This window comes from Culex quinquefasciatus, chromosome 1, assembly GCF_015732765.1.
Source record: "Culex quinquefasciatus strain JHB chromosome 1, VPISU_Cqui_1.0_pri_paternal, whole genome shotgun sequence".
Taxonomy (NCBI): Eukaryota; Metazoa; Arthropoda; class Insecta; order Diptera; family Culicidae; genus Culex; species Culex quinquefasciatus.
The window spans coordinates 1,743,012-1,769,624 of record NC_051861.1 but is presented as its reverse complement, the minus strand read 5'-3'; the positions used below and the strand labels follow the sequence as shown (position 1 = coordinate 1,769,624).

The 26,613-nt window shown below is 38.1% G+C and overlaps 4 protein-coding genes across 9 annotated transcripts in view; 2 read left to right on the top strand and 2 right to left on the bottom strand.

Moving 5' to 3' along the window:
* The window catches only part of LOC6032089 (putative mediator of RNA polymerase II transcription subunit 26), a 38,688-nt gene extending 27,849 nt beyond the window's left edge, over window positions 1-10,839 (bottom strand). The window contains exon 1 of one of the 3 annotated variants that reach the window (XM_038248868.1): window positions 9,956-10,839. The gene's annotated coding sequence lies outside the window, so the exon portion shown is untranslated. The other 2 variants (XM_038248867.1, XM_038248866.1) reach the window with 2 other exon arrangements.
* Window positions 10,840-17,140: 6,301 nt separating this feature from the next.
* On the top strand, window positions 17,141-21,216 carry LOC6032087 (low molecular weight phosphotyrosine protein phosphatase 1). Of its 4 annotated transcripts, XM_038249212.1 has the most exons (5): window positions 18,528-19,932; window positions 19,984-20,081; window positions 20,311-20,453; window positions 20,513-20,862; window positions 20,924-21,216. In XM_038249212.1, exons 3-5 carry the CDS (start codon window positions 20,429-20,431, stop codon window positions 21,056-21,058), a joined length of 510 nt encoding a protein of 169 aa, XP_038105140.1. In that variant the 5' UTR covers window positions 18,528-19,932; window positions 19,984-20,081; window positions 20,311-20,428; the 3' UTR covers window positions 21,059-21,216. The 4 variants fall into 4 exon arrangements, with proteins under 4 accessions (XP_038105143.1, XP_038105142.1, XP_001842754.2 ...); XM_038249214.1 differs by lacking the exons at window positions 18,528-19,932; window positions 20,513-20,862; window positions 20,924-21,216 and adding exons at window positions 17,142-17,309; window positions 17,379-17,725 and having other exon boundaries at window positions 20,311-20,441; XM_038249215.1 differs by lacking the exons at window positions 18,528-19,932; window positions 19,984-20,081; window positions 20,311-20,453; window positions 20,513-20,862; window positions 20,924-21,216 and adding exons at window positions 17,141-17,309; window positions 17,379-17,725; window positions 17,934-18,213.
* A 2,052-nt stretch (window positions 21,217-23,268) lies between these two features.
* Window positions 23,269-24,358, top strand: LOC6032086 (low molecular weight phosphotyrosine protein phosphatase). The gene is made up of 3 exons (XM_038250062.1): window positions 23,269-23,760; window positions 23,824-24,167; window positions 24,230-24,358. The coding sequence occupies exons 1-3, from the start codon at window positions 23,736-23,738 to the stop codon at window positions 24,332-24,334; spliced, it is 474 nt and encodes a 157-aa protein (XP_038105990.1). The 5' UTR covers window positions 23,269-23,735; the 3' UTR covers window positions 24,335-24,358.
* LOC6032085 (adenosine deaminase 2-A) lies at window positions 24,151-26,538 on the bottom strand. Its single transcript, XM_001842699.2, has 6 exons — window positions 26,309-26,538; window positions 25,893-26,253; window positions 25,103-25,582; window positions 24,912-25,048; window positions 24,497-24,857; window positions 24,151-24,439 (listed from the first exon to the last, which is right to left on the bottom strand). The coding sequence occupies exons 1-6, from the start codon at window positions 26,367-26,369 to the stop codon at window positions 24,331-24,333; spliced, it is 1,509 nt and encodes a 502-aa protein (XP_001842751.2). The 5' UTR covers window positions 26,370-26,538; the 3' UTR covers window positions 24,151-24,330.
* Between the last annotated feature and the right edge of the window lie 75 nt (window positions 26,539-26,613).

Below are 26,613 nucleotides of genomic sequence, written 5' to 3'. Positions count from 1 at the left end.
AGGTTTAGTCTAAAAAGATTCGAAGCTTTAGGTCAAATTCTCACTGGGTGGTATCATTATGTTTCTAAAAAAATAATTGCACCAATATATTTTTCGGAGTTTCATCATTTTGTAAGAAAGGCTCTATTTCACCTCTGGTGATATTAAATCGGGTTTTCATTCGATTATCTGAAGTATAATTTTTCCGAGGCCTTGGGATTATCAAGTCTGTACTGTATTCAAAAACACTAGAAAAGCACAAATACAAAAATTTGCATAATTGTTCCTTAAAAAACTGTTTGGATTTTGAATCATGACGTTATTGAACTTGAAATCAGTTTCACTTTCATTCAAGTTAGCCAAACACCTTTCCTTAAATTGAAACAAGCTTTTTTGCTGGTCATAATTGGCTAAAAATCAAGCAATTTTGTTGAAAATGTTTCATAGCTTTCCTAATGTGTCCGATATTACACTGCACCAGCGAAAGTGACCACCTCCCCCAGATTAACCAATTATTACCAACAATCAGCACCCCCATTTAGGACCAATTCAGCCATTTATGCTACCACAACGGTTGCCCACACACACGCACTCGGGGCCAACAATCACATGACGCGCCTAGTAGGTGTAATTGCGAGCAATCTCAATTCTATTATTAATATCGATCGCCACCGATGCGGTGTGCCGAAAAAACACACTAAATAAATCAAAATTGCATCTCACTCACACCGAACCGGCCGCTGTTGAACCGCTGTGGCTGCTGCTGCAATCAAAAATCAACAACAAACTCGCGGCGAGATAATTCCAGCATCTTCAACAACTTCAACAGCTGATTTACCAGTGTGTGTGCGAGTGAGTGTTTGTTGGGTGGTTGTGCATCCCTATTTTTGGCGGTTACGAATCGCGACGGCGCAGAGTTCAACCCAAAAGTGACCTATTAGCGGAGATAATCCGATTAATTGCTCTGGCCAAAGGTTCAGCTCGCCATAACCGTTTGAAGAAATTAACACACGTCACACCGACTGTTTATCTGACGAATCAAGCTCATTTAATTTCAACCGCGGTTTGGAATTTTGTGAGCGAGGTTTTTTTTTCTCCAGAAATAATCACCTAATTACACGCCGCGCTCACATGTGTGTGAGTTTTTCTCTGTTTTGGCACAAACATCTGCATCGGACGACGACGACGACGACGGCTACTACGATGGGAAAGAAGTGAAATAAGAGAAAAAAAAACAGCAAACAGCATTTGCGTTTTTGGTGCGGCGAGCCGTGGTCCATTTCCTTCTTACTCAATTTCGTTTATGGGAGATTTTATGTGACGCCGCGTTACGCGCGTTCGTGGTTTGCTGGTTGAAATCGAAATGTCGAGAGGTGAGAGCCACCACGGGCACGGATTTGAAGGGAAATGGCGCACTAACGATCGTTTAGTGGGTTTCCTTAACTCTTTTCCTTTCTAGGTTGATGGATTTGAGGGGGGAAAAAGGGTCATAACGGGTAATGGGGAGATCATACGGATGGGTTCATGATTTTTCTTGAAAATTTGACGTTGGAAATACTTTAAGTTTGGCTCCATGCGCAAAGTATTGGAATGATGTTTGCTTGTCACAAGTTTTCAAGGCGTTATCGAAATAAGTTCTAAAAATTTTAGTTTTCAGAACATTAATAGGTGTTACAGTCCTGTAAACCCATAAATCCAATTGAAATGTGATCAAAGACAAACTTGTAGGAAATTGGACAAGTTTTCCGGTAAAAAAAAATTGAGACTGAATAATAAAGTCTGTCATATAGAAATTGCCATAAACCATCAAAAAACCTAATTTTTCAATATATTTTTTTAAAACCGCTGTAACTTTACCAGGATTAGACTCAGGACAATGGTCAATATGAAGACTTTTATGTAAAATTGTCTAGAAAATCGACTCTCGTGTTCGGTTTTTGAAAATTTTGATGTTTAGAGCACTTTTGAAAAAAAAAACAGTTTCAGTAAATGATTTTTATATTTTTTTGGAGTGTTGCTCCATCCTGTATTTTTCGTGAGTCTTTTTGTAACATTTTAGGCTATTTTCACAAAAAAATTGAACGAAGAAAAATCGTCAAATTTAACTTTTAAACTTAAAAATCAAAAAATCTCATAAAAGTGGAATGTTTTTTTCTTTCAATATGTTTTTTTTCGGAAAACCCATCCTACAAGTTTGTTTTTGACCACTTTTTGATACGATGCAACGGCTTCGAGATACAGCAATATTTAAATTACGAAATACAAAAATATTTAAAACACTTACGCCCTTCTCAAATGTCATTTTCGTGTGAAGCTGGCTCCATATACACAAAAATGACTAGGCGTAGGATAACATGTCTACAAAGTTTCATTGAAATCGGAGAGGGTCGGGTACAAACGATTCCCTATTTGACATGGAATTGCTCCATACTCTCTTTTCGGGAAAATTTTAGGGCACTTTTAGAGCAACCGAATATGGATCCGGTGTTAACATGGTGTGAAACGTGGATTTTTAAGTATCAAAATAAAAAAAAATGTTTTTCTCCATACAAAATTAAACAGCTTTGCACTAAACCGATCGTTACCAAACTTTGGGTATCCCGGGCAGACGGTAATAACAAAATTCATGCCATTTCAATAACAAACACTGTTAAAATAACAAAAAATGTTATGGATTCTTCTTGAAACATCCATTTTTGCATAAGGGTTAAATAACAGTTTATGTTATCATAACAAAATTTGTTATTGGTCTGATATTGGTAGACAGCCAAAACAACTTTGCAATAACATTTTTTGTTATGGAAGAATACCTCCCACTGTTATCGGGATGATCGAATTAGTTGTTAAAATAACAAAAAATAATAACAAATATTTGTTCGAAAAATAACTAAAAATGTGATTAGTCTGTTATTACCAGGGCTGCGGAGTCGGGTCATATTCAAGCGACTCCGACTCCGACTCCGACTCCGGCTTTCTCAGATTAGCCGACTCCGACTCCGACTCCGGCTCCGGCTTTCAACAAATGGTTGGCTCCGACTCCGACTCCGACTCCGGCCTACCAACTCTAGCCGACTCCGACTCCGACTCCGACTCCAGCTTCTAACAAATGGTTGGCTACGACTCCGACTCCGACTCCACATATTTTTAAATGTTTCAAAAGTTAGTTAATTATTATTATAGTTAATTATTTTTTAAACATTGATAAATAGGATTATTTAAATACTCGCTAAGCGTCATGTTTTTCTCAAGAAAAATAAGTTCGAATCACATAACGGAAAAAAAGTTTCTAGGTTACAAGTTTTATACGTTATGGAAACAGAAATCAAAAATATCAGTTAAGACGTACATTAGGGTGCCCAGAATATGGAACTTTTTTTCAAAACCTCGCTCCACAAACTGAATATTGTTCCTTGACCTATTTTAGGACTCTGGGCCAAATATGAGCAAAATCGGTCATCATTTACCCATTGATACTCGAAGGTGAAAAAAATGTATGGAAAACCTATTTTTTTACGGTTTGGTCTGCACGGTGCGCTACTTCCATCAAAATATTCTCAAAAGTGAGATTCTTATTGAAAATTTAATGCTCTACAACTTTGTACAACATACCAAAGCTGTAAAACTCGATCTTGAAAAATTATTAGCAATTTAAAAAAGTCATTTTTGCATGAAATTTTTTTTTTTCGTCGACTTTAGGCTCGGGTATCAATGGGTTAATCTCATCCAATTTCGCTCAAAATTTACACAGATGCTTAAAATAACCCAAAAAACCGGTTTCCGTTTGTGGAGCAGGGGGTCATTTTTTCTGGGCACCTTAACGTACATGGACATCACGCCATGACTGAAGGAAATTATTATTGCAAATCAATGTATCTAAACAATTTCTTCGTGGAAAGGACGCTTGAGAGTTCCTTTTCAAATATCTGTGACATGAACATTCTTTTACCCTGGAAATTTTTATTTTTTTTTTAATTTTAAAATTCAATATACATTTAAAAGGAGGCGCACGATACTTCGTGGAGCTTCACCTAAAACGAAACTTTATGGAAGATCTTGCGCCTCCATCAAAATAAATGAAACAATTTAAAATATAGTAAAAAAAAAAAAAAAACAAATATCCACAAGTAAAATATTTGCAATGATAATAAGCTTCCGTCATATTGACGTGGGACATACAGTATGAAAAAAAATCGTACCGGTTGATAATATTTTGATTTTATTTTTTTAATAATATTTGAAAAATAAATTAAAATCCTATATTTTATGCTATACATTTTTTCATTAGTTCATTTTTGTACTGAAATCTTGAGATTTGTTCCACGATGATTTGCAACGATATCAAAATAGTTTATCTTAAATCAACATCAACATTCAATGATTATTAAAATATTAGTTACAACTTCTTTTGATATTTTTTGTTAGTTTTAATTATTTTAAATGCAATACTTTGATTTTCTTGTACTCAGTTATAAACAAAATGCGCATGTTAAGTTCCAAGTAAGACATTGTTATTATGTTGATTATTTGTTACTGTTAGTGACTGTTTTTGGATTTCCAAAAACAGTGATTACTATTTTAATCTTTTTATGTACCTCGTATTTTTTTCATAAAAAATATTCAACTTAAAACCTCCAAGACATTCGCTATCGGGGTAAAAGATGACTGGATGAAATTTGGTCAAATTTGAATTGAATGGGCACATAAATACAAGCAAAAGGAAGAAGTTAAGAATCAATTAGATATGTCTGACTACATAACCAATATTTTTTATTATTTTTTAAATTATGATACTACATACTTGGGTAAAAGGTTATCATTTAGTGATTTTAGTGAAATAACACAATTAGAGCTTTCCAATCACATTAAACAGCTTCAAAAATATAATGGCATCTGATAAATCTCTAAGATAAAAAATGAAAAAAATGCGACGCAGTGCATGCGACGTAAAAAATAATAAAAAATATAAAAAGTTTTATGAATTATGCTGTTTTATAGGAAATACTGAACAATAAAAAATCGTATTTTTTGTTGAATTTAAGATAACTCCGACTCCGACTCCGACTCCGGGTTATCAGAAATCTTCGGCTCCGACTCCGACTCCGACTCCAGCTCTTAAAATTTAGCTGACTCCGGCTCCGACTCCGACTCCAGCTGTTTGAGATTTGACGACTCCGACTCCGACTCCGACTCCAGGTCCCCAAAAAGACCCGACTCCACCGACTCCGGCTCCGACTCCGACTCCGGCTCCGACTCCGACTCCGACTCCACAGCCCTGGTTATTACAATAACAATACAATAACAAAAAAATCATAACGACGAATAACAAATCTTGTAATTAAAAACAAAAAATGTTATTGGCTTAGTATTTTCAAATATCAGAAAATGTTATTCCCAAGTTATTACCGTCTGCTCGGGTAATTGTTATCGAAAAATGTCTGTGTTGGAAAAACGATTTTATTATCACACCCTAATGCAACAAGTTGCAAAAAGAAAAAAAAATCTGAAAAAGTCGTACATTGGATTGATTCAATGAGTGCTGAAAAAACAAGTAACAAAGCAAAAAGGAAAAAATAATTCATAAAAATAAGATTTTTGAAATAAAACGTTTGTTTCTCCGATAAAAAAAAATGCTGGAAATTTGAACTTTTCTGCACTGAAATGGATGCAATTGTCACAAACCCACTTTTCACCAAAGCATTGATTTTCTTTTCAATAATGTTTGAAAAAAAAAAATTGAGTTTCGGGATGACTTTGCTAGTCCCCCTTTGATTTTTTTGTTAAAATTAGATTTAAAGTGATCAACAAATTATTTTTTTACATCAAATGTACGTATGTATTTTGGCGCTATAGTTTTAAATAAAAAAAAATTAATTATTTTTTATTCAGTTACCCAAGTTCATAAGCTTTTTTTTGGTAAAACTGTAAAAACATCAGAATTTTGCAAAAAAAAAAATCTTTAAAACTAGTTTTGTTTATAATATAATCGTTTTATTTTGCATTTAAAACTTAATTCAATTCACGAATCAACAATTTCACACTTTATATGAAATGTGTTCTACTGAAAATGTTTATAATTTTTTTTTGCGAATTGTGTTTTGAAAAAAACAAAAATTTATTATTAACAAAATCATTTTATCTTCTCCTTGTGGAAAATTGTCCAAAAAATCCAAAAATGCATTCCGTTTTCCGATTCGTAATCACAATCATTGAGAAAATTGTAATCCTATTCTTGAATATTTTCTGAATTTTAGTTTACTAACCTTTTAAACGTTTCAAAATTGTATGAAAACTTCTTCTTGAAGAACTATAAACACTTATGGTTTGGTTGAGTGTTTTAGCAGAATGCATTACTATGAATACAAAGAGACGAATTGTTCCTTTTAATTTCGCTATATACAGTATGTGATTATTATTCTTCTTTGAAAATGTATTTAGATGAACAGTACCTGTTGACCATCATTAACATTTTGCTCAAAATCATGAAGATCATTCTTCTATAAACTTATTATAAAAAGGCGAAAAAGTATGTACCTTTCAAATTAACATAAATAATGTTATTTGTTGACAAATTACCAAAATCCAGCCAACTCCAAATAGGCATTCTTGACTGATTAAGAATTTGGATTGAATATAAAGTTTACTAACTACTTAGTATAAAAAGTATCCTGAAATTCTATATAACTTATCTAAACTTATTTTGCAAACTTTAATTCAATGTCAAATATTACCAGCACAAATAACACCTGGTATTTTATCGATAGAATAGATTTTCGTTGGAATTACCGCCGCCGTAGGAAAATCCGCCGGCATCCGAACCGATCCACGATTCAAGTTAACCTATGTATAAAGGCATAAAATTTCCGATTTGATACCCAAACATCTAGGTTTTTAAAACCTACGTTTTTAAATACCTAAGCAAAAACGTTGTTATGGTTTCGTTTGAGCAACCTGCCAAAAATGTATGGAATTTCGTAATTTTTGTTCTTGTGGATCAAACTTACTTTTTGTCCAGGTATTTAAAAACGTAGGTTTTAAAGAAAACGTAGATGTTTGGGTATCAAAAGATCGGAAATTTTATGCCCTTTCCGATGCCACATAGGTTGACTTAAGAATTTTGGACCGGTTCGGATGCCGGCGGATTTTCCGACGACGTAATTCCGGGTTGGTACGAAATTCCAACGAAAAATCTATTCTATCGATACAAATACCCCCAAAACGGTGTTATACCCACTCCAAAATGTTTATTTAGCAATTATATGGTAATATATTGACATTTAGTTGAATTAAAAGTTTGCAAAATTAAGTTTAGATAAGTTTTATATAGAATTTCCAGAGTTATATAAACTTTTATACTAAGTAGTTAGTAAACTTTATATTCAATCCAAATTCTTTTTTTATTCAGTCAAGGATGCCTATTTGGAGTTGGGAGACTGGATTTATGGTGATTTGTCAACAAATAACATTATTTATGTTAATTTTTTGAAAGGTGTACATACTTTTTTTGCGCCTTTTTTATTTTCGTAATAGTATTTGTTATATAACTTTTTATAGAAATCATCTTTTCATGAGCTTTTTGTAGCAAAATGTTTGGCATGAGTTTGTGAACAAAACGTAGTACTAGGTTCCTGTCAAACTTTAAATTTTTTACATGTTTCATCACAAAATGTGCATAGTGCCCAAGGGGTGTAAATACTTTTTTTACATACTGTATTTTTGATATCTTGACAGATACGTCGAGAACATAACACTGATGAAGTCTGCAAGTAGTAGATGAAATACGTATCTGTCAAGATATTAAAAATATATAGCGGAATTAAAAGGAACAACTCGTCTCTTTGTATTCATAGTATAAACACTTCTCTACCACGATTAGTATTGTTCCAAACCATTCCGTACGTATTACATTTGTACAATTTGTGGAAAAAAATCTCAAACCTTCCAATGTCACCCCGGTTTACGGTTTTTTTTTAAACTTGCAGGTATTTTTCTGATCTTTGGTCCCAAAACTCTAAATTACAAACATTTCCAAAAGTGACATTTTTTGAAAAAAGGCATAAATTACCATATTTTCAATTCACAATATTTCGATATTTTTGAATGGTTCCGATCAGAACAGACATAGAGCAATAAAATTGATGCATTGATTTTTAAATTTGAAGCCTAAAGTGCTCTTGAAATATCCCGATTCGCCTCAGATAACGGTACAATGTTATACAATGTATTCTTTGTAAATTGTAACCGATTGTACAAGTTTTAACAATGGAAATTTCATTCTAATGCAATTTTATTTTTGGTTTCCCTTGACTTTTTAGAAATTTTAGAGGGGCAAATAAAATTGTTTTTTTTTTTTTCAATTAATTTTTTCTAACTTTATGTAAGGCCTTAACTTTAATTCACTATCACCTACCGATAATCTCTCCCCTTACAGTAAAAAATCCCATTCAAAGTACCACTCCACAATGTCCCAAGCTCGTTATTCAATTGTTTCCACCCAACTCGAAAGAACGCAAAGTTCGTTTATCAGGTAAGTATTACGTTGAATTCTCTGCGACACACACCGCACCTCACGAAAAATCGTTTCGTTTGTTTATTTGTTTGCTGGCCACTGTCCGTGCCTTTCCACTCCACACGGTGGCGCGTATAAGGCTTCCCCGCGTAACAGCCTTTGTTGTTCTAAATTACACAACACTCTCTCCCCTCGAAGCATGTGCCTGATATGGCTCGAAACAATTTCAAACGAAAAATGCATCCATTCAAACACACGACTCCGAGAACAATGCCCTGCCCTCGTCACGACGACGACGACACCGACAGGTGTCCAACGAATAATTAAGGTTGGAAATTAAAACAAACGGATGGACGCACCACCGCCACACAACAGGTTAAGGTCGATTTTGTGACCGTGAAAAAAAGCGCGCGCGGGTCTTCACGGTTTGATAAGTGCGCACTGATTAAAATGCAGCGACCTTGTCGCGTAGCGACGAGATGAGCCCGTTGATGAAGTCAACGTCTGCCGGAGGGTCATGGATCTGACGTAGAGTCGTTGCGCTTAAGGGTGGCGAGATGCTGATGGGACCGCTGCGTACAGCGGAGTAAAAAAGAACGGGCAAAAACCCGAGGGGTCTCAGAGACGTTGGTGGTGTTGGTTCTTGTTGGGTTTCTTCTTGTTTTTTGCTGAGCGCGCGCTCAGTTCAGCTCGTTTGGGTCGGTCTTGGCTCGAGATGTGTTTGTTCACACGAACCCTCGCTCGCGCACTCATATGAATACTAAAACCTACCTTTTGCTTCAACAGCCTTCTTCTGTGTGGTGTGAGCATATGAAGCATTCCTTTCAAAACTGGTATATCGATGTGACCGCCCCGGAGTTACATTAGTATTTAAGCGCAGAGTCACTGGCCTATTTAGGGGCTTTTCTTTGCGTATTTTTCCTTCTTTGAGCTGGCTTTTTGACTTTTGAACATACTTTTTTTTCACTTCAAACTGGGTAGAATTTGGAGCACAACTTGGGTGATTCACTGTGTTGACCTGCCCATACGGGGAGGGGGGTTTGACGTCCTTTTGGGATCGATTTCTGGCACAGCTTTCACTTTATGCAATTACACACTGTTGTAATTGAATCAGAACAGACGAGCGCTTTTCCGATCGATTACGGTTGACCTGCGACCGATTCTCGACTCGTTTCGCTCGAAATGGCACCAATTTTCACCGATTTTCCGAGATTTTCCCCCGTACGAGAGCGCTAAATTCAAATCTGACAGGCTAATGAGAGAATTTTTTAAACGTGTCACTTGCCACCAGCCAACAGGTAATACCAATCCACATCACACTCTGCTCAGCTCAGCTTGGTTCAGCAGAGAGCAGTCCAAAACCGTCGTCGTCGTCATACTCTTTGGCTGATTGGGCTTGTGGGAAGGTAGAAGTCACCGCGCAGAGAGAAGCAAGGTACACGAGAGGTGAAAAAGAAACCGTAGAGTTACCGTACACGCACCGAACACCGCTCAGCAACCTGCTCCGTAGTTCCAGCGTTGATTCATCCCCGGCGCAAGTCGACACCTTTGCGGTTCAACTTCTTTCTGCTTTCTTATGGGCTTTATCGTCGTCGTCGCTGATGTTGTCGTCGTGGTTGTTGCCTCCTTCTTCTCTGTTATTACTGCTTCTACTTTGACTTCTTTCTCCCGCAACTCGATATATGACACAGCAGCATAACACTCCTTCTTCTTCTTCTTCTTCTCGTCTTCCTTCTCCCAACTTCTTACACTCACACAAACACTAACACTCACGCTGCGCGCTCTCGGACGACGGCCGGAGCTCGACACTTTTCACATCTGGCTAAGCCGAACGCACAAACTAAACTATCTATGCTTGGCCGTTCGCCAAACGAGTTTTCTCCTCCGAACTCCGTCGTCGAGTCGAGCTGTGAGCTCAACTCTCTCCTTCGCGTTCGAGAGCAGGAGGTTCACTCACTCATTCATTCCGGGACTTGATCGCGCGCGCCACTTGACTTGGACCCACTGCGCGATCGTGGTCAACGACGTCGTCGTCATTCCAGAGCGAGCTGTATGTGTGCTGATCCGGACGGGGGGGTGAAATGGCGTTAATCCCGCTCACTCACACCAACTCGGCGAGTTGACGATCAATCGGCTGCTGTGACTATGACAAATCGGACCTTCCTCCAAAGAATCGATAATTTCCACCAATTTTCGACGCGAATTTTCACTCGATTTTCCACACCTCAGCCCCGCAACAACCGACGAAACGGTGAAATGTGCGCCAAGTTACGCGCACTCAAAGGAAAAATTGTCACGAGCTTCCGCAAGCTGGAGAACCAGTTGACTGACTGACTAAACACTGATGTGTGCCTGAAACGCTCTTTCTATGGCTGGCTAACTGGCTTAACTGGCTTCGTACCCGTATAGCATCGACACTAGCGTGGTTCACGTTTCTATGAAAAAGACAAAAGTTGTTATTTTGTCTTGCATCAACCGGAATTTCGTTCTTTTATGTCCCCAGAAGCACTCCTGAAAATTTGAGCCCATTTGGTAAGGTCTAGGAGCTCCAGTTTTAATTTGAAATTTATATGGGATCGTGGCGCAGGGGTAGCGGCTTCGGCTGCCGATCCCGATGATGCTATGAGACGCGGGTTCGATTCCCGCCTTATCCACTGAGCTTCTATCGGATGGTGAAGTAAAACGTCGGTCCCGTTTTCTCCTGTCTCGTCAGAGGCGCTGGAGCAGAAATCCCACGTTAGAGGAAGGCCATGCCCCGGGGGGCGTAGTGCCAATAGTTTCGTTTTTTTTTTTGGGATTTTGATTTATTTTCCATGGAAACTATCTTTTTACATTGTATTAGGATTTTATAAATCGATATGACTTGATTCTTGGAGAGGACTGGGGAACAACTTTGTAGAACATACCAACATGCTAGAAAGTGACCCTTTAAACCCTCTAGCATGTTGGTATGTTCTACAAAGTTGTTCCCCAGTTCAAAACCTATCTCCTACTATAAGAATCAAGTCATTTCATCGATTTATAAAAAAAATCCTAATACCATGTAAAAAAAGATAGTTTCCCATGGAAAATAAATCAAAATCCCATATAAATTTCAAATTAAAACTGGAGCTCCTAGACCTTACCAAATGGGCTCAAATTTTCAGGAGTGCTTCTGGGGACATAAAAGAACGAAATTCCGGTTGATGCAAGACAAAATAACAACTTTTGTCTTTTTCATAGAAACGTGAACCACGCTAATCGACACCTGTTCGCGGACGACCTGGTGGACGAAGAGCGCGAGTGCGCCGCGGCGGATGGACGGAGATTATCGTTTGGACGACGACGACGACGTACACCGTACACACTCCCGTACGTGTACATGGGATTGAACGACTGACTGTATAAGTCTCTTTCCCATCTTTCCCTTCTAATGAGCGCGGCGACGCGGGTAACACTGTGATTACCGGTGGGTGGATCAGAGGATCGGCTAATCAATGCAATTCAAATGTGAAGCGAAAATTATTGTCAACTAAATAACAAAATGTTTTAAAATCAATTGATTTATAATTTATTCAAAAAATGAAGTCGAAGTCGGTGTTTGATGTTTGGAAGCTTAAGATATCTTTTAATATGAGGATTTTTTCTTGCTTTTTCTAATCATAAGCAATTCATGAGAACAAATTATAATAGTAGTTTATGCAACAAGTTGCGAAAAGAGGATTTTTTCAGCACAAGTCGTACATTTATCCAACGAGGTTCACCGAGTTGGATAAATACGACAAGTGATGAAAAAATCAAGTTTTGCAACGAGTTCCATACAACGTTTTTTGCAATTCCGAAAACACCTTTTGAACAGAATTATAGGATAAATGTCCATTAGGGTGCCCAGAATATGGGACTTTATCTCAAAACCTCGCTCCACAAGCTGAATATTGTTCCTTGAGCTATTTTAGGACTTTGGGCCAAATATGAGCAAAATCGGTCAACATTAACCCATTGATACTCGGAGGTGAAGTTTGTATGGGACAATTAAAAAAAATGTATGGAAAACCCAACTTTCTTACGGTGTGGTCTGCACGGTGCGCTACTTCCAGCCAAATATTCTCAAAAGTGAGATTCTCATTCAAAATTTAATGCTCTACAACTTTGTAGAACATACCAAAGCTGTAAAACTTGAGCCTGAATAGTTATTAGCGATTTAAAAAAGCCATTTTTGTATGAAAATCATTTTTTTCACCAACTTCGGGCTCGGGTATCAATGGGTTAATCTCAACCAATTTCGCTCAAAATTTGCACAGATGCTTAAAATAACCCAAAAAACCGTTTTCCGCGTGTGGAGCAGGGGATCATTTTTTCTGGGCACCCTAATGTCCATGCATTGAGTCAATGAATCGTTTAATTCAAAAAATGTAGAAAAGTATAACTTTTCGATACAAGTGCTGTAAAGTTCAACTTTTCAGCATCCATTTCAGTGCTGAAAAGTAGAACTTGTCAGCATTTGTTTTGAAAAGGGTTACTATTCGATTCTGTTATTTTTGGTACAGAAAAGTAGGCTGTTTCGTCGTCCAAGAATGACAGGATAAGTAATTAGTGTCACGACGGAATTGCAAAAAGTTCATTTTTCAATACATTGATGTTTTGTTAGAAAGTTATATTCATCATTTTTTGTGCGTTTTTTTGTAATTTTTCAAACAGACACCTGAGGCTCTGTACATGCATAGGCTTATGCTTCAATATAATGACTTCAAGGCCTGTTCAGAGCTCCAGAGTGACAAAAGCTTGCAAATGAATCGTATTTTATGAGAAATCATTTTGCAGGTTAGAATTAAAAAAAAAACATGTTTTAGTGTTTAGTGCAACCCTCTTATTTCACATTTTTTTTTCCTTTTAAAAGCTGTATATCTGCAAATATAAGTATAGTCATTGAAGTCTTTTTAGAAAATTTTGCGATCTTTTCGAAAAAGTAGGAATATTAAAAAAGTTGAAAACTTTTACTTTTCGATAAAATAAAATTAGTGGCTTAAACCTTAAAACGACGCCTTTTTTAAGAAAACCAAATTTAGTTGCTTTTTGCTTGAAAATTCAATTTTACATCCAAACATGAAGTTGAATTTTCTTCGACTAAAAATGGTTTTCAAAAGTTCATAACTCGAGCAAACACATTGTAGTTGCTACATTCCATTGCAGTTCAAAAGATGTTAATTTTGTAAAATTTTAGATTAAAAAAAAAGTTTTCCCGAGCAGACGGAAATAACGTGGGAATAACATTTTTTGATATGTGAAAATACTAGGCCAATAACATTTTATGTTGTTAATAACAAGTATTGTTATTCGCCGTTATGATTTTTTTTGTTATTGGATTGTTGTTGTAATAGAGCAATTCCAGCTCAAATCGGGAATTTTTTATGGTACTTGTGTACCCGACCCTCTCCGATTTCAATGAAACTTAGGCTTATAAAAGCCATTTTTGTGTATAAGGAGCCAATTGTACTCAAAAATTACATTTTAGAAGGTACGCCCCTACTCAAATATTTTTATATTTTGTAGTTTAAAAATTACTGTATCTCGAAGCCGTTGCATCGTATCAAAAAGTGGTCAAAGACAAACTTGTAGGAATAAAAAAATACACTGAAAGAAAAATACACGCCAATTTTATGAGAATTTTCAATTTTTAAGTTAAAAAATTTGATTTGAAGGTGATGTCACGATTTTTTTTGTTCAAAATTTTTGTGGAAATAGCCTAAGATGTTACAAAAAGACTCACGAAAAATGCAAGATGGAGCAACAAACCTAAAAAAAATATAAAAATCATTTACTGAAACTGTTTTTTCAAAAGTGCTCTAAACATCAAAATTTTCCAAAATTGAGCACGAGAGTCGATTCACCGGACAATTTTTCATAAATGTCTCCATATTGACCATTGTCCTATGTCCAATCCTTGTGAAGATACAGCGGGTTTTGAAAATGAAAATGCTGAAAAAAATTTTTTTTTTGTGTTTTTTGGCGATTTCTATATGACAGACTTGATTTTTCAGTCTCGTAAATATTTTTGCCGGAAAGCTCGTCAAATTTCTCATAAGTTTGCATTCGAAAGCTTTTGAATTTGACTCGTTTTAGTTTTTATATAATCTTATATAAAATCCAGGTTTTTACCACACTGAAAAAAATATTCTTTTTTCAGTTATGAGCAATATAATAAAGCTTATATCTGTAAGCCTATACATCCAATTGAAACGCTGTCAAAAGCAAACTTATGGGAAATTGGATATATTGGATTGGAAATATTGGAAATATTTACGAGACTGAAAAATTAAGTCTATCATATAGAAATCGCCAAAAACCACCAAAAAACTATTTTTTCAAAAAAAAATTAAAACCCGCTGTATTTTCACAAGGATTGGACATAGGACAATGGTCAATATAGAGACGTTTATGTTAAATTGTCTGGAGAATCGATTCCCACTATCGGTTTTTGAAAATTTTGACGTTTAGACCAATTAAAAATAACAGTTTTAGCAAATGATTTTTGTATTTTTTTAAGGAGAGACATACCACCCAGCATTTTTCGTGAGCCTTTTTTTCACAATTTAGGCTATTTCCACAATAATTTTGAACGAAAAAAAAATGTGACATCACCTTCAAATTAAATTTTTGAACCTAAAAATTTAAAATTCTCATAAATTTGGTGTGTATTTTTCTTTCAGTGTATTTTTTCAGAAAGCCCATCAAATTTCCTAGAAGTTTGTGTTTGACCACTTTTTGATACGATGCAACGGCTTCGAGATTTTTAAATAACTTACGCCCTTCTCAAATGTCATTTTTGAGTACAATTGGCTCCATATACACAAAAATGGCTTATATAAGCCTAGGATAACATGTCTAAAAAGTTTCATTGAAATCGGAGAGGGTCGGGTACAAAAGTGCCAGAAAAATTCCCGATTTGAGCTGGAATTGCTCAATAACAGACTGATAACATTTTGAGTTATTCTTTGAACAAATCTTTGTTATTCTTTTCTGTTAATTTAACAACTAATCCGATCATCCCAATAACAGTTGGAGTTATTTTTCCATAACAAAAAATGTTATTCCCAATATCGGACCAATAACAAATTGTGTTATGATAAAATAAACTGTTATTAAACCCTTATGCAAAAATGGATTTTACAAGAATATTCCATAACACTTTTTGTTATTTTAACAATATTTGTTATTGAAATGGCATGAATTTAGTTATTGCCGTCTGTTCGGGGTTTGCGCTTTTTAAGTGTGATAAAAAGTGAAATCTAAAAAAAAATAGAGTTCATCTATTTTTTCGAAAATCTTCTTCCCTGTACCTACAAATTTGCCAAAGATAGAAATCAATATGAAAAATAATAAACAAATTAATAAAAGTTAATAAAATAAAAATGACTTCCTAATGATACGTTTTAAACTAAAGTTTGCAAGCTTTTATAGTGATCTTTTGGTTGATATATGGACCAACTGAAAATTTAAACGTTTTTTTAAACTTTAACTACACATTAAAAAATCTCACAATTATGGTACAGGCAATTTGAAGGCATTGTTTTTCTGCATTTGATAAAATTGTTTTGAAATGCAATATTTTGTTAAAAAGAAATATTCTTCGCTATTTGAAATCCAAGAGAATTTTTTATGTGGAAATTTTCGATTTAGATATTCAAAAAGAACCGCATAAAAAATAAGTGTTTGATGCAGTTTAATGTTTTTAGTTAAACTAAACTCGAGATAAATCTACTGAATTAAAAACAATCTTGAAAAACCTGAAAAACGAGAAAAATTGTACAATCTGCTCGACCCAACAAGTGTTCCTCCTGATCACCCAGGTACCGCCAGACACATCGTTATCTCGTCGTCGTCGTCATCGTCCCAAGCCTCAACTCTACTAAAGTCATTCCGACTTTTTCTCATCCTCGGCTCATCACAACACAACCTCGACATTGTCCCTTCCACGAATGTTTACATCGAAAACGGGAAAGAACCACCGTCCGTCCGTCCAATCCACCATTCAGTAAATTTTCGTTCATTACTTGACTCTCCCTTCCTCTGCCATACAGGTATGATTGGGTTTGTACAGTTTTATGGGGGGTTGCATTCTTGAGCCGCACCTTCGTCGGTCGTCGTCGTCGTCGTTGATTTCGGGTTCACATTCCCACACCACATTCTACGCTTCTCTCACACACAGATTATACCTGTCCGGTGTGCCGGATCGGCCGGTTGGGCGCTTTGATCTCCGAGCAGTTGTTCATGCGAGTTTCTCTCGATTCTCTTTTTCCTTCGTGGCAAGAATGAATGGGTTTCTTTCAGGTTTAGGGTGCTTGTGTTATTTCAGAGTGTTTGGGTGAACTTGGCGGATCTACTGCAGCTGTATTCTGGGTCAGTGTATGAGGAGGGAAGAGAGCGAGTTGGTAGAACATGTGGTTAAAAATGTTGGAGAAGATCTGTCTATTGAGTATAGAGATATCTACGTGCGCATGTATTGCGTGTACGTACACGAGAAGAAAGTGAGGTTAAATTTTGTCCGGCCAGCAAAATTAAATGGTGCGCTAGTGTGCGTACGCGAAACGTCATAAAGCTCTATAGAGCTGACTAAACATGGTTCCATTCAAATGATATCATCGTCATATTAGAAGGATTCAACTCTATCGCAGCAAGGCACTTCTACCCAGATTGCAAAACGAGTCTGGTGTACATTTCAAGAGCAAAAATGAGATAAACAGCTGAGTTTAGAGCGTTCTGTTGCAAGTTTCGACGCTGTTGAATTTCACAATCAGCACCAGCAGCTGTTCCGGGCCGAAAATGAAGATCCTGTTCGTTTGCATCGGTAATTGGAGCTCTAAATCCTTACAAATCCGTAAGCCATCTGCCGCTGATTGCATCCTTCAAATTCCAGGAAACTCGTGCCGCTCACCGATGGCCGAAGCCGTGTTGAAGGACGCCCTGGCCCGGGAACAGCTGGACTGGACCGTGGACAGTGCAGCCATCGCGACTTGGAACGTGGGCCGGTCGCCGGAGCCACGCTGTTTGGCAGTGTTGCGGGAAAATGGGCTCGATTCGGACCACGTTGGTCGGCAGATTCGAGAGGAGGATTTCCGGCAGTTTGACTACATTTTCGGAATGGACGAGGGGAACATTAGGGACTTGCGGGAGTTGGCCCCGGAGGATTGTAGTGCGCGGATTGAACTGCTTGGAGATTACAGGATGAAGGAGTTGGACAAGATCATCTTTGATCCGTACTTTGTGAGTGGAGTATTACAGTCAAACCTCTTTTTACGCGAATTTTGGTTCTCGCGTAAAAAAAAATCGCGTAAAAAAAGTTCGCGCTATTTTGAATTTTTCGCGTAAAAAGAGTTCGCGCTATTTTGAATTGCTCGCGTAAAAAGAGTTTTCAGATTTTTTTAGTTTTATAAAGTATTATATATTTTTAATAATAATAATGTAATTCCAGGTTATTCAAAATAGCTTCAGTGACCTGCGCTGTATATTCTACAGCAGGTTGGGATGTTCTGGGTTATCCAAGAACTTCCGGAAGTAATGAACTGATTATCTATCTGTTCGACAAAGGTCTGTACCAGTGTATCCACCATCGTAATAATTGCAGGTAGCTTCCGTGACCTACGATGGTTACCTTGTGATCTGTTAGAATGTACTAGGTCATCCAAGAACTCCCGGAAGTTATGGCCTGGATATCTACCGGATCAACGGGGGTCTATATGGGTGAATTAACCATCGGTATAGCTTCAGATAGATTCAGTGGACCACGATGGACATCCTGTGGCATGTTGGATTGTTTTGGGTCATCCAGGAACTTCCGGAAGTCATGGCCAGGATATCTGCCTGATCAACGGGGGTCTATATGACTATATTACCCTTCGGTATAGCTTCAGGTAGCTTCAGTGGACCACGATGGACATTCTGTGGCTTGTTGGATTGTTTTGGGTCATCCAGGAACTCCCGGAAGTCATGACCAGGATATCTACCGGATCAACGGGGGTCTATATGGGTGAATTAACCATCGGTATAGCTTCAGATGGCTTCAGTGGACCACGATGGGCATTCTGTGGCATGTTGGATTGTTTTGGGCCATTCAGGAACTCCCGGAAGTCCTGGCCTGGATATTTTCCTGATCAACGCATAAATGTCCCATTAGAATTAGCATTCGCATTTTAGGACGAGTTCCTGGATGTCTCAACATAATCTAACATGTCACAAATTGTCCATCGTGGGCCACTGAAGCTACCTGCAGGAATACCGATGGATAATATAGCCATGTAGACCTCCTTTGATCAATTAGATATCCAGGTCATGACTTCCGGGAGTTCCTGGATGACCCAAAACAATCCAACATGCCGCAGAGTGACCATCGTGGTCCACTGAAGCTACCTAAAGCTATACCGTTGGTCAATATATCCATACAGACCCCCGTTGATCAGGCAGATATCCAGGCCATGACTTCCGGTAGTTCCTGGATGACCGGGAGTTCCTGGATGATCTAAAACAATCCAGCATGTCGCAGAGTGTCCATCGTGGTCCACTGAAGCTATCTGAAGCTACACCGATGGTTGATATAACCATACAGACCCCCGTTGATCAGGTAGATATCCAGGCCATGACTTCCGGGAGTTCCTGGATGACCCAAAACAATCCAACATGCCGCAGAGTGTCCATCGTGGTCCACTGAAGCTACCTAAAGCTATACCGTTGGTTAATATATCCATACATACCCCCGTTGATCAGGTAGAGATCCATGCCATGACTTCCGAGAGTTCCTGGATGACCTAGAACAATCCTACATGCCGCAGAGTGTCCATCGTGGTCCACTGAAGCTATCTGAAGCTACACCGATGGTTGATATAACCATACAGACCCCCGTTGATCAGGTAGATATCCTGGCCATGACTTGCGGGTGTTCCTGGATGACCCAAAACAATCCAACATGCCGCAGAGAGTCCATCGTGGCTCACTGAAGCTACCTGAAGCTATACCGATGGATAATATAGCCATGTAGACCTCCTTTGATCAATTAGATATCCAGGTCATGACTTCCGGGAGTTCCTGGATGACCCAAAACAATCCAACATGCCGCAGAGTGTCCATCGTGGTCCGCTGAAGCTACCTGAAGCTATACCGATGGTTAATATAGCCATATAGACTCCCGTTGATCAGGTAGATATCCAGGCCATGACTTCCGGGAGTTCCTGGATGACCTCGTACATTCTAACAGATCGCAGAGAGTATACCGAACCTACTGATGGTAAAAAACCCTGATTGTGGTCACCGTTGAACAGGAATATATGACCATAATGGTTAAGACTTCCGACAGTTTAAAATCGGACCGCGTTATTTTGAATTTTTCGCGTAAATTGAGTTCGCGTTATTTTGAATTCTTCGCGTAAAAAAAACCGCGTAAAAAAAATTTCGCGCAAAAGGAGGTCGCGTAAAAAGAGGTTTGACTGTATTTAGTTTTCAACTTGCAACTAATATTCATACAATTTCAGGAAACCGGCATACACGGATTCAGACGATGTTATGACCAGATTGTAATATGCTGTCGTAACTTTATTCAGCAAAAGCGGAGTGCTTAAAAATCTGACAGGTCTGGTTTTAGGTGATCCCACCAAATTTTATACAAAATTCTAGTTACGTTCATGTGATACATTAGGCAATAAACAAGACGAGTTATGTTTACAGTTAAAGATTGTTTCAAAGATTAACAAGGAATTTGTACACGTGTTTCGTCACCAAACATGCACTTCCTATCGGATCACCTACCGAGCACATCTGTCCCAGATGGCAATGTTTTTAAAACCTTTTGATTTACACAGAGATCGTGAAACTGATTAGCTCCGATGATGAAACTGGTTATATGAGTCACGGTAAAAGCCACTAGTACTGCTCAGTGTTAAAAGTATTTTCAAGCTGTCTAGTCGCTCCTCACCAAAGATGAAGATTCTTTTCGTCTGTTTAGGTAAGTGTTACTAAATTCATCCCAAAAATAACTAAAATAACAACTCGACCAACATCCAGCCAACACGTGCCGCTCGCCGATGGCGGAAGCCGTGATGCGGCACCTGCTGGCCAAAGAGCCGGCCCTCGGCTGGACCGTGGACAGTGCGGCCATCGCCGACTGGAACGTAGGTGGGTTGCCGAACGCGCGCTCGCTCGAGGTGCTCCGGGGAAACGGACTCAAGTCGCGGCACATTTCGCGGCAAATTCGGCGCGAAGATTTCTACGAGTTTGACTTTATTCTGGGCATGGACGAGAGCAACCTGTACGATTTGCGGAAGCTGGCGCCGGAGGATTGTAGGGCGAGGATTGAATTGTTGGGGAAGTACCGGATGGAGGAGGCGGACAGGATTATTGTGGATCCGTACTTTGTGAGTAATCAGAATTCAAATTGAAGAATTTATTCAATCAAACTTGTGATTTAAATTTTAGGAAAAAGGAATTCGTGGCTTCAAACGATGCTACAATCAGATTGTAGTTTGCTGTCGAAATTTTATAGAGCAAAACAGAACAGCGTGCTCTGGCCAGGATGATTCAAACTACTTTGGAGTGTTGTGTCCGGATTAGAAGATCTAAATTCTAGTTATCTTAAAGTTACAAAATATAGTTATTGTTGGTGATCACAATAGATTTAATCATGTTACAAATGTATTTAATTTATATTTACAATCAAATTGAACATTTTGATGATCTTCTTAATAAATAATCAAGACCTGTGAAAACATAAATTCTACATTTTTCTAAGTCTTGTCCCAGAAAGCATGAATGTTAAAAAAACTCAACTAAACTGTGGCAGTTGCAAGCAGTTTGAATTTTTTTTTTAATTTCAAATTTAACTCGTAAAAAGACAATTTAACGTCACTGATTTTGCAATTACAGTACAGATTATCCCAAAATATAATACGCTTCAGTGCATGATGTTTATATATTTTGTTGTTTTTTTTTCAAATTTGCCTCAGATTTGGTAAAAAATAAAAAGCAAGATTTAAAGATTTTTTTTTGTGAAAAAAGAAAACCTTTTGCGTATTTTTTTTAATTAAATATACTATATTGAATCTTTCTTATAATAATTACATTTTGTTTACATAATAAGTGGTAAGCTGTGGCTCTTCAGCTTAAGTTTGCTTTTCGTGATTTATACACTGTTAATTTTTATAACTTTAAAAGTAAATGATTTGTCATTTTTGTAACACTAGGTACAATGAAGAAAACAAAGTTGAGAAAACATATCCTAACCTAAAACTAACTTAATCTTACAATAGACTAAACCAATCCTTGAATCAAGGGGTATTCAGAAATAGCACATTTTTCCCTGAATTTCAAACATTTCTCTTGAATCTTCTGATCCAACATTTTTACTTCTGCTAATTCAAGAATCTCACTTGATCTTGTCACGGTTCATCGTAAATTACCTGCAACTCGAACAATTTTTAGGCTTACTTAAACATGTTCAAATAAGAAAAATTTAACCAAAATTTTGACGTTTTTTGAAAAAAAAAATCTGTTACCTGATTTTTCGAGCCGATTTAATTAAATTAAATTCCTACTCGAAACTAGGGGTCCGAAAGCTTGATTTTGTTGAGGCAATTGCAAACCTCTTTTACACCTAAGCTTCCATCCACCCCGGGATTCTTCCCCGTTCGACGTAAGGCGTGGCCAGACAAATCTCTTCTCGAAAAATGCCACCGGGACCGTCTGGGATTGAACCCAAGCTGACTGGGTGAGAGGCAACCACGCTTACCCCTACACCACGGTTCCCGGATTTGAATCGGCTCGAAAAATCAGGTGACAGATGAAATATTTTTTCAAAAAACTTCAAAATTTCAACTCAATTTTATTTATTTTAACATGTTTCAGTTAGCTAAAAATAAGTTTGAGTTGCCGCAAAAGGTTTTCTTTTATCACAAAAAATAAATAATTTCTTCAAATATTTTTTTTTCAATGATTGCACAGACAGCAGAACAGTTGGTCTTATGAATTTTCAAACTATTTTTTCAACGAAGTTTTATGTTTACAGAAATATGTTTCATTAGAATGGATTTTTTGGTTGATTTGGTGCGTTCGGCAAAGTTGTATGATCAAAAATTGGACAATTTAGTAAAAAAAGACATGGGAAAAAACGACTATCACATTTAACGTCTCATCACAAAAAGTAGAATTCCCAAAATATGATACTCAAAGTATTGTATTACATGCTTGGGATCCTTACAAAAAATTCATTTAAAAACAGTTCAGTTCTCAAAATGTTATACGTTATATAAAAAATCTAACCACAGATTTCCAAATTGATTCATTTTTAAGGGCGTATTTTTAAACAAATTTCCTTCAATCTGACATTTGTCTAATATTTGTGGTTGAATTTTACCTGCGTTATTGTGTAAAAAAAGTGAAACCACTAGACAAGTTGAAGAAATGTAATTAAATATATTTCATTTAACCCTCTAACGCCCATGGTTACTCCAGAGCACCAATAATTTTTGTTTTCAAAACTAAATTTCTCTGCAACCATGCATTTTTTCAACCTGATTCAACTTGCGTTTGTTTTTATAGATTGTTGGCTTATAACTATTAAAATTTCATCAAATTTGGTCGATCCAGTCACGAGTTAGAGACCATCCATAAACCACGTGGACACTTTAGGGGGGGGAGGGAGTATGGCGATTGTCCACGCTCCATATAAAAAATTTTTTTTTTGTATGGACAATTGTCCACGAGAGGGGGGGGTTTGAGATTCTTGAAAAAGTGTCCACGTGGTTTGTGGATGGTCCCTGATGGTGAAAACCGTAAAAAATCTCGATTTTGCTCTTGGCGGGAAGGGGTTAAAAAAGTGAAATTCTACGGAATACTTCACCAGTTCATGAAGTAACAAGTCCATAAAATATCGTCTCGTGGAGAGTCCACTGTAAAATATCGTCTCGTGGAGAGTCCACTGTAAAAAGCGTTTCTCATAATGTCCTACAGAACAATATTGAATCAATTCTTCCTGTTAATTGTAGAAATATTCAACAAAGCTCATAATCTGCGTGCGTTTCTGCTTCCCGAGAAAGTCTTGTGGAAAAAGTTTAATTCAACGTAAGATCAGTGCAGTCCAAACAATATCAACGTCCTGAATGTTTTTTTTTTTTCTAACTAACGGAGATGATGAATGCGATGCAATGGATTGTTATCAAATCTCATATAAATACCGTTTGGCTAGTTCTGTTTCACTACATTCAATCGGCAAATTTGTTCAAACTCACGCAAGATGTTGGTTCTGTTCGTGTGTTTCGGTAAGTTTAGTAAAAATTTCTCCCTAAATTTATTCAACAATTTAAAATTACGATTTTCAACAGCAAACACATGCCGCTCACCGATGGCCGAGGCCGTCCTAAATCATCTCCAATCAAAGAAGCAACTGAACTGGGCCGTGGACAGTGCCGGAACTTCGGACATGAACGCCGGACGATCTCCAAATCCTAACACGTTTGCAGTGCTGCGAGAGCATGGTCTCGGCTCGAGTCACGTGTCGCGGCAGGTGCGCGTGGAAGATTTTTCAAACTTTGACTACATCCTCTCGATGGACGAGAGTAATCTGAGTTATTTAAAGCGGATTGCGCCCGAAGGGTGTCGGGCGAAAGTGGAGCTGTTGGGGGAATATCGGATGGACGAGCTGGACAAGATCGTGGTGGATCCTTACGTGAGGAATAGGTGTTTGTTTTATTTGAAATCCAATCAAAGTGATTTTTTGTTTTGTTTTAGGAACAAGGCATTGAAGCCTATAGACGGTGCTACAACCAGATCTCTATATGCTGCCAGAACTTTATCGATCCAAAGGTTCAAAAGTTGAGCGAGGAAGGTGATTAATAGTTCAACACTTTATTGGCGATGATGAAGTCCAAAAATGCTTCCCACTTGGGCTGCAGCAACTCAGCGTATTGTGTTCTTTCTGGTTCTGTTAATGTGCTGTACCTAAAAATATCAAAAATAAAATAACGCAATATAACTGCCAATTTAAACCAAACTCACTTGACCGAATCCCAAACGATCTGCTTCAAAAATCCAATCCCAGCCGAGTGCGGAGCCAGCGACATCAACGCATAGTAAAAATCGAAGCCAACCGCTGCACTGTCCCAAAAGCCGGGATCGTCGGGTGCGATCACGATGGGGACACTCTCGGACACGTAGAAAACCGCCGGATGGTTACGCAAGTCCGTCACGAGCCGCAGCACCTGGTTCGACAGGGGACAAATCTCCAGCGCGATACCCTTCTGCTTGACCATCTTCCACAGGACCGGGTGCTTGTACAGTGAGTATCCGTGGCCGATGCGACGACTGTTGAGCAGTACGGCATCGACTAGGTTCAGGTCGGCCTCGCTGCCGTAACCGTCTGAAATTGAGGTGGGGTTAGTTTTTTTTCTCGAAAGGGTAAGACGTGTGGTACTTGTCTCTCCAGCGTGGAAAAAGTAAGGGGCTGTCTTTTCAAATTTGCGCAACTGATCTGTGAATAGGATGAGCGGATTGTTGATGTCCTCCTGGCCGACGAGGTCGAAGCCAACAACGAGATCGGGGAATTCCTGACTGCAAGATAAATTGAGATTAATAACAAGTCTTTTAAGAAAGCTTAGAACTTACTTGAGAGTGATGAACTTCTCCAGGAACGATTCCACAGTTTCATTATCAATTGAACGGTGCTTGGCGTAAATGATCTTAACTCCAAAAAAGTCCGGATGGTCTTTTTTGAAAGAGTCCACAATATCCGAAATTATTTTCACGATTTCAAACTCGTTGTAATCTTTTCCATTCGCGTCGTACACCTTTGAAAGCGACGCCCGTAGCTCGATGTACTGAACGTTGTCGTCGTAAAATTCTCGCAGCATCTGACGGTGATAGTCTTCGAAGAACGGTTTGTACATCAGGAGATCCTTGGAGGCGTCAAACATCTGCTGGAAATCGTTCCAAACGGTGTTCACGTCGGTGTGCATCAGCTCCGGGTCGCGAAGCTTAAGATTGATGAAGGACTCCAGCCAGAGATCGAACGCTTCTGCTGAAGCGTTTTGCGCTCGAAGTTTGGTGATGCTTTTTTGAGGTTCACTGTCACAGAACTTGGATTGTCTGGAGAATGTCGTTCATGTTTTTAGCGCAAATCCACAGAAAAACAGAGGGATGATGTTGTTAAATCCATTGATCAACAATTTAACGGTCAAGTTGAATGGCAAAAAACTCACCACGGCAATATCCAATTCACCACAGCTCTTTTACACTCGTTTGACAACTACTTTCAACCCGCATGACATTCTTGAACCAACCGAGAAGAAATAAGCTGTGGTGAATTTTAAATTGCTTTGGTGAATAACCGATAGCTCAATTTGACAGGGATTTTGGTCTGTTTGGCTGTGGCTAAAGAACCTACAAGAATTCATACCTAACTGTAAAGAACACTGTTCCATTAACCTCACAGAGTTTTGCCTCGGAACGGTAGGTCAAATTTTTGATGACCCACTTGGAACTAACAGCTGCTGTATTGTGCAAATGTAGAACCGACCCTTTCGGCATCGCTTTCAACATACGGAAGATCGGACTACTCTCAATAAGTGGCTTTGCTTGGAAAAAGTGCATCGCCGGTGCAAATCCTGTCGAGTTGGCGATTCCTTCCAGTAGTATCTTACTTCGAAGTCTCGTTACGATATCATTTGCTTGGGCTTCCCTCTCGGTGAGATACGCGTTACCACCAGTTCGATGCTTCTTTTCGGCATCCAGAATTGACTCTCGGTCAAGGCGACTAACTGAAACGATTGCTTGAGACTCTCTAATTGATTGGTTATTCTACGAAAAACTCACTCAGTTTAGCACTGTACGCTGAATCCCAAATAAGCAAGAATAAAACCACTTTCTTCCACATTTCAACTTGTTAAATCGCACTTCACCCGGTAAATGACTAATTCAATCTGAGCCTTTTAAAACAACACCAAGTCCACACTATCCAAAGCGAACTCCTACGCGCAAATCCGAGCTGATCTGCCGTGAAATTAATACGTTCAGCACAAGATATCTATTATTTCTACCGAGAACAACAAGCTGTATCCACCGTCTCGACCAAACAACCAATAGATTAAGACATTTCTTTGCACAAATAAGAACACAGT

Bases quoted from the DNA above. Each gene is read 5' to 3' on its own strand.
- LOC6032087 (XM_038249212.1), top strand. From the start codon at position 20,429: ATGAAGATTCTTTTCGTCTGTTTAG. The intron at 20,454-20,512 runs GTAAGTGTTACT...ACCAACATCCAG, and splicing joins GATTCTTTTCGTCTGTTTAG to CCAACACGTGCCGCTCGCCG. The intron at 20,863-20,923 runs GTGAGTAATCAG...TTTAAATTTTAG, and splicing joins TTATTGTGGATCCGTACTTT to GAAAAAGGAATTCGTGGCTT.
- LOC6032085 (XM_001842699.2), bottom strand. From the start codon at position 26,369: ATGTGGAAGAAAGTGGTTTTATTCTTGCTTATTTGGGATTCAGCGTAC. The intron at 25,049-25,102 runs GTAAGTTCTAAG...TTTATCTTGCAG, and splicing joins GAGAAGTTCATCACTCTCAA to TCAGGAATTCCCCGATCTCG. The intron at 24,440-24,496 runs GTGAGTTTGGTT...TGATATTTTTAG, and splicing joins ATCGTTTGGGATTCGGTCAA to GTACAGCACATTAACAGAAC.
- LOC6032086 (XM_038250062.1), top strand. From the start codon at position 23,736: ATGTTGGTTCTGTTCGTGTGTTTCG. The intron at 23,761-23,823 runs GTAAGTTTAGTA...GATTTTCAACAG, and splicing joins GGTTCTGTTCGTGTGTTTCG to CAAACACATGCCGCTCACCG. The intron at 24,168-24,229 runs GTGAGGAATAGG...GTTTTGTTTTAG, and splicing joins AGATCGTGGTGGATCCTTAC to GAACAAGGCATTGAAGCCTA.